Source organism: Salvelinus namaycush, chromosome 1, assembly GCF_016432855.1.
Source record: "Salvelinus namaycush isolate Seneca chromosome 1, SaNama_1.0, whole genome shotgun sequence".
NCBI lineage: Eukaryota > Metazoa > Chordata > Actinopteri > Salmoniformes > Salmonidae > Salvelinus > Salvelinus namaycush.
Genome location: NC_052307.1, coordinates 25,013,149 through 25,019,816, shown reverse-complemented (window position 1 = coordinate 25,019,816; position 6,668 = coordinate 25,013,149). Strand labels below are relative to the sequence as shown.

The window sequence follows — 6,668 nt, the reverse complement described above, 5'->3', positions numbered from 1 at the left end:
CTCTGCTTGCAAACATTCACACAGTTGCTGTCCCTCCCGTCTATGTCCTCTTCTTCCCCTACTCTTACAAGATAACATCTCCAAATAGAGGAGGGAAATATTACATGGAAATAAAAATGAAAAGAGATGGAGTGTAAGAGAAAGAGAGAGAAAGAGTCACCTATTTGTCTCATTGTGGATAGGATCCCTCCCTCCCCAGTCTTATGTTAGGGCATGGTGATGGTCCATCCTAAGCACAGGTAGTGACAGTCATGATGTTGCCACTGCTGGGCCCCCCACTGCCACCACAGGAACTGGGGGGTGAGCTGTGGCTGCCAGCCGCTCCACTCCCCTTGTCGGCCGGCTTCTTGTCCTTCTGCTTGAGGTGAACTTTGGCATGTCTCTTGCGCTCATCACTCCGGGCAAACTTGCGTCCACAGAATTCACAGGAGAAGGGCTTCTCGCCCGTGTGCGTGCGGATGTGGGTAGTCAGGTGGTCGCTTCGGCTGAAGGAGCGCATACATATGCGGCACTGGAAGGGTTTGTGACCCGTGTGGATGCGGAGGTGGCGTGTCAGTTCATCTGAACGGGAGAAGCGTCTGTCACAGTTTTCTGCTGGGCAGGCATGTGGCCGCTCATGCACAGGGGTTTTGCTGGGCCGGTTTGGGTACTTCCGTGGTCGGATTGGTTTGAGTGTTAGTGTCTGTGGTGGCTGGTGGTGCTGAGGAGCATGCTGCTGCCCGCCCATAAAACCTGGATGAATCTGCTTGTCTTTGAATGCGCGAATGGTCTCTAGTGGTGTGATGGGTGGGGGGTTGACACGAATGGGGTCCATGGACTGGAAAGGCTTGTGCTCCATCATGCCAACCTCACCCTGATGATGGAAGAGGTTATAGTCTGGGATCATAGAGAAAAGGCTCCCGTCCATGGAGGGCTTGGAGGTGGTGTGGTAGTCATTGCTGGGGTAGCCGAGGGTAGTGCTGGTAGCAGGACTGTGGTGGAAGGAGACCTGATCCTGGTACAGCTCGCTGCAGGTGGAATAAGCAGGCAGTGGCGGACCATAGACCTGCTCCATATCTGAGGACTGGCCGCCCATGCTGGCTCCAGAGGACGATGTCTGTGTGGTGATGGTGCCAGGCGACGGGGAGACGCCCAAGATCCCAGCACTTACTAAACTAATGATATTGTTGTCTGAACACCAGCCAGAGCCCCCCATTCCACCCGACGGAGGAGTATCGAAGGCAAACTTCCCCAAATAGGTGACAGGCTGCCCGCTGCGGCTGGACTGGAAGCTAGAGCCGTACTGGATCTCTGCATTTCCCTTATCACTTCCCATCCCCAGATCCATGATATTATCTGGATGAAAGGGAAACAAATTGAAGTAGAGTGTCAATGAATAGTTCACCCAGCTGTTATAACATGTTAGAAACCTGTTAGAAAAAAAACATACGTGAAAGTGTGCAGTACTACTAGTACAGAAAAGTTTGAGTCTAGAAGCTACTAGACTATGATAAATATGAACCTGCTTGATATTTCAGTCAGAGTCCTCGATTAGTCCGAAATTCAGCTTCTCTGCATATCTCTAAAAATAGTCTGCCAAGAAGAAATCTTAAAACAAAGCAGTCCAATCCAGTTCATTAGGAAAAAGTGAGCGGTGGTGTCAGACCTGCAAGTTTATCCACTGACTTGTGCATCTGAGACAATGTTCTCTCTCTCAGATCCCACAAGCTCTCATAAATCAAGACCTAAACACCCCCCTTTGATCCAGTCATTGTATGTCCCACAGGAGGACAGCCACAGTGAATGGCAAGATCTGATTCCCTCTCAACAGGGCGTAAGCCAGACACCACTGCCAGCACTCTCACAGATACATGTATGTCCAATGTACTGTAGCTGCATGGGTTTTAGCAGAACATGAAATCTACACAAAATTAGCAAATTGAACTGTAAAGTGTACTTCCTACTCAGATCACTTGGTCAGCTACAGTGTACGCACATTCGGCCATAGGTCATTGGTCTTCTAGCTAAATGTTATGTTCACAGTAACTTTCTTGTTTTCTTTCACTTTTGTCAGTGTATTTATTACTAGTACTGTAGTAGCCTTTCTTAGGTACATGTGGCAGCATTACAATTATTAAATGTCATATCAGACAACTGCAATGAAAATATCCAAATTAATGCAGTTCTGAGATGGCACAGTTGTGTGCAGAGATTTTAACAGGTTTTGTGCAGACATTTTGAAAGAATTCATACATCATCAGACATAGCCTATATCAGCCCATCATTCAAGTTGCAATAAATTATACACAGGGGTGCTTATATATTCAGTCCCAGTAATTACTGTCTGTTTACCAGAATTTGGCTAAGGGCAAAGCATGATGAAACAAACAAAACCAAAACTACATATGTTTCACACAACTATTGAACACATGATGTAAATAAAAAACCTTTTGGCATATGTTTTAATTATTCTGGAGGTGAATTGAAGAAAACAAGCCTAAAAATAGCAAATGCTTAGGTGTGTGTGTTTTAGACATTAGGCTATATGAATAGAAGGCAGCCATTATATCTTGCTGTAATCTTCCTCAATATTTTGACTTGAACATTTAAGCAGTGTCACGGATATTGCTCTCAAGTGAGCTGGTGTTATTGCTTTGGTGGTGAATATTGTGAGAGAACACCACTTGCACAAGGGACCTAACACCTGACTAGAGGTATCAAATAGGTACTTCAAAATGTTGCTCATCATAGTCAATAGTTATCAAAAATATATGTGATTTAAATGAGAATATGTAGTCAGATATTATATGTAATGAACATGTCACATTATAATTTATTGATGACTACCTGGCAAACCTGGTAAACACCTGGCTAACCCAATTGTGAGACATGGAAACCCTTTACATCTCTTTCATGACCTTTGTCAGAAATGTATTGATTAGTTATAAAAAGCATGCTGTTATCTCTGGAGTATCGAGAGGTGATACTTATATCAGAGCAATTGTAATTTTAAGGGATTGGCAAACACTACTGAACTAAGTCACGGGGATGTGTAATGATAGAATATAGCTATATCAATATTATAATTAGAAGTGTGTGGTGCTGTGTTTTCAGACATTTGAAAGGTTATTTACAATTTCTAATTATTCATCTACATTTACTTTGCAAATTAATAGGCCTAACATATTGACAAATAACAAATGTACATAGATATTCGATTATCAATATAGATCATATTAGGACAATTTTAACCATACATTGATGAACCTCTAAAGAGTAATGACACTTCAGCTGGCTATATACTTCTGTATAGTGAAATAATTAGACTACTTTACTGTACAATATTTAATTATTAAAGATTGTATAGGCCTTTATCTTTATCTTGCCGCTAACAACTCCAACAATTATTTAATGTCAAATATATTAATTTCAGTAGGCTACTATACAATTGTCATTCCTCACCTATTGAGGTCCAATTGAAATGTGTTACAGCTGTATATAGCCTACTGTCGGCTGTACATTTGAATAAAATCTGTTGGTGTGTCTGAAGCATATTGATCTGAAAACATGTATCTGCAGCTATTGCTATCAAGGATCGTTTCAATGATGATATAAAAGTGCTTCTTCTAAACTTCATTTTGGAATTGACAAACCCTTGCATTCAATTTAAACAGAATAAATTATAATTGTATGACACGCATCTCCAAAAATGAAAGTTGCTGTCATCTGGAGACTTGCATTCAAGTGAGAGCAAACAAATAAATTATCTTCATAGATTTGTAGCTATATGTAGCCTAATGGTCGTAAAGCCTACAGTCTACGCGTTAGGCTATCGGCATGGGCAAGTTTGAAACGTCGGTCAAACGCCCACTTTAAAGTGGATGGCCATGCCACTCATAGTCCAATCCAAAAAGAATCTCTAAATTGTCAATAAATACACAAACAGTGATTAATTAATTAATGTAATGTTAGCTAGAAATAATGAATGTCTTATGCACAGGCAATGTTGTTTTGGTTACAGTGGCACATTTATTTATGGACTATCTACACAACTGTGGCTTTATCATGGTTCAATTTAAGTAAACAAAAAAGATGTAGGCCTATCCACATTCATTTTTGTTTTGGTGATTACATTTTAATCTATGAACAATTTTTAATCTATTAATTTTTCGCCAATTTGTGCGTTTTACTTTCACTTTAAAGACATGCCAATGATTTTGGGGTAAGCTTTCACCAGAGCAGATAAGTTAATGTTAGGCCTATTTACATTACTGTTTGACCTTACATGCAAATTTAAGGTTGTGAAATTGTGACAGTAGCCAGGGAAACTCATAGGCTTGGACATTGTTACGCATATTTCTGGCATAAAAGCTTGCCTCTTACAATATGGTTAACACTAACAGTTACAGCACTTGTTTTACATGTAATCGAAATAATAGTAGCCAACCATTGTGAAGAATGCTTTAAAAAAACAAAGTATTCAATCGAGATCGATTATGTGCGTAACATCCCGAAGCGCAAACAGGTGCCTGGATGATAGTCGTTGCGCGCGCTCCAAGACAACTGTTGCGGTGCCTGCATGATCTCCACAGCTGAGACGCGCTGTAGTTACAACAGAGCCTGGATAGAACCTAATCCAATCACATCCCAAATAAAGTAAACTATGCTTACCTGTATTCATTTGCGAGTAGTGGTTTATAGAATCCGTATTGGTGAAAATGTTCATAGACGTCGGAATGTCCTCTTCTGGGTAAAGACTGTCAGGAATCGTGTTTATTAAACTGCTCATGGTAAGAGGGAGCTTGTCCGCCAGTTTCCCTGTCATAGCAGTTATTTAGTCTGACATAAATGGCAACGTGCAGGTATCCGAATAGAAAAATACAAAGATGATGATGATCTATAAGTGTTAGAGAGTGGAGAAAAAAGATTCTAGATGTTGTATCCAAGTTCTCTTCAGAGACAGCGTTGATATCTCTCCTTTGAGATATAGTAGAGCTTAACTGTCACAGGCAAATGTTATTAATATAATTACAATGAGACCTGTCATTACCTTCTTGTTTGCATGTTGTGTGTTTAAAGTCTGTGAATCAATGAAACGGTGGTGGTGGTTTCACAAGCGTAGCGCTGCTCTATATTGCTCGGATAGGGAACTCCAGCGCTTGCTGGTATTAAATAGGGGGACGGAACATTTATGTGACGTAGATGACCATTTATGGATACACAAAGCCAGACCGTACACAACACGTCACCAATGGAAGCACCTCATAGTGGAACATTATGCTGCATTCATAATCTAGTGGGAATGTGGTATTTACCATATGACTGGGAAAAAACACTTGAAACCCATCCAAATAGTAGGCCTATTAGGAACTCGTTTATCATCCCTGACCTCCGACTTCTCCCACATGGTGAACTCTGACATAACCCACTAAGGAAATTACCTCGACAACAGCATTTTCGGCCGTTAAATGCAACTACAAAAAAATATTTATAAATAGCAATCTATTAGTACTGTTTTTGAACACTATATTTTGTGTGCGAGCATGATAGCTGTAGCCTACTTTTATTTATGGTTGACGCAGCTGGTTTGCCATTAGCTAATCAGCGTTTCTCAACGAGTTCAAAGCACGTGAATGCATCGAACTCGTATTTTATACTAAAAAACTGGAAATTACCACCTTCCCACTTGGTTATAAACACAGCATTATAGTCCGTTGCAGGAAGACATGTTGAAGCGAAGGATGAGCTCTGTGGAGCGAAGCCTGTGTTGGTCTGCTATGAAGCGGATCATGATTTCCTCATTGTGCAGTCGGCTACTTTGCTACCTGTTGACGAATTCACATTAATATAAAATGTTCAACTATGTGGGATAGCTTTGTAATGAAGCATGTTGTTTGATATGAGGTATTGCATTCGTCTTGCCCTCGAGAACATATTTCACTTTTATCCTTTGTCATATGAGAACACGCAACTGGACCGAGCGTCAGAATCATGCTAGTCAAAATGACATTGGAATCATCATTCATGTGTAAAGCTGCTTTTGCCGAATCATCGCAATTATTATTTCTGAGATAAAAAGTAAAATATTCCGGCCTTTACCTACTCAACCAGTTGAATCCATACACAATACTGGTGCCGGAGACAACTGTGCGTAAAAGTATGGAGAGGGCATGTCAGCTCTTCTCTTGAAATCTGGAAATGTTTTAGCGTGATTTAAGTCATGAATACTATTTTCACATCTTAAATGTATCTAGGGTGTTATACACATGTATTGCATTATTACACATGATAGTACAATTTAAATAATGGCTTTATAGCCTACAATATCAGTATGGAGGCAAATAAAGATTTTAGGGACGTACAATACAATTCAGACTTTTGATTAAAGTGGGCTGTTGCTCCACACTGGCTTCTTGACGTTGACCTGTATACAGTACAGCAGTCCTGCTTGAACTTGTCCTCCCTTTATTTAAAAATAAAGTCAGAGAAATGTCATCCATACACTGTGCATGATGACACATAGTTTGCCCAACATAATGCACAGGGGTTTGATTGTCCTTCTACTCTTTAAAACCCCTTTCATGCAACAACACTGGTTTACAAATACAGTAATTGTCAGAGTTAATAGCATGTAAATATTGCAAGCGCTCTGTGAATCCACAGGCTTGCTCTGACTTTGAGAGCCAAGT

General features: G+C 40.6%; 1 protein-coding gene across 1 annotated transcript; it reads right to left on the bottom strand.

Annotated features, from left to right (window-relative positions):
• Nucleotides 1–229: 229 nt before the first annotated feature.
• On the bottom strand, nt 230–4,828 carry LOC120054657 (early growth response protein 3-like). Its single transcript, XM_039002185.1, has 2 exons — nt 4,651–4,828; nt 230–1,335 (listed from the first exon to the last, which is right to left on the bottom strand). Exons 1-2 carry the CDS (start codon nt 4,802–4,804, stop codon nt 230–232), a joined length of 1,260 nt encoding a protein of 419 aa, XP_038858113.1. The 5' UTR covers nt 4,805–4,828.
• Between the last annotated feature and the right edge of the window lie 1,840 nt (nt 4,829–6,668).

Bases quoted from the DNA above. Each gene is read 5' to 3' on its own strand.
- LOC120054657 (XM_039002185.1), bottom strand. From the start codon at position 4,804: ATGACAGGGAAACTGGCGGACAAGCTCCCTCTTACCATGAGCAGTTTA. The intron at 1,336-4,650 runs GTAAGCATAGTT...CCTTTCATCCAG, and splicing joins CTACTCGCAAATGAATACAG to ATAATATCATGGATCTGGGG.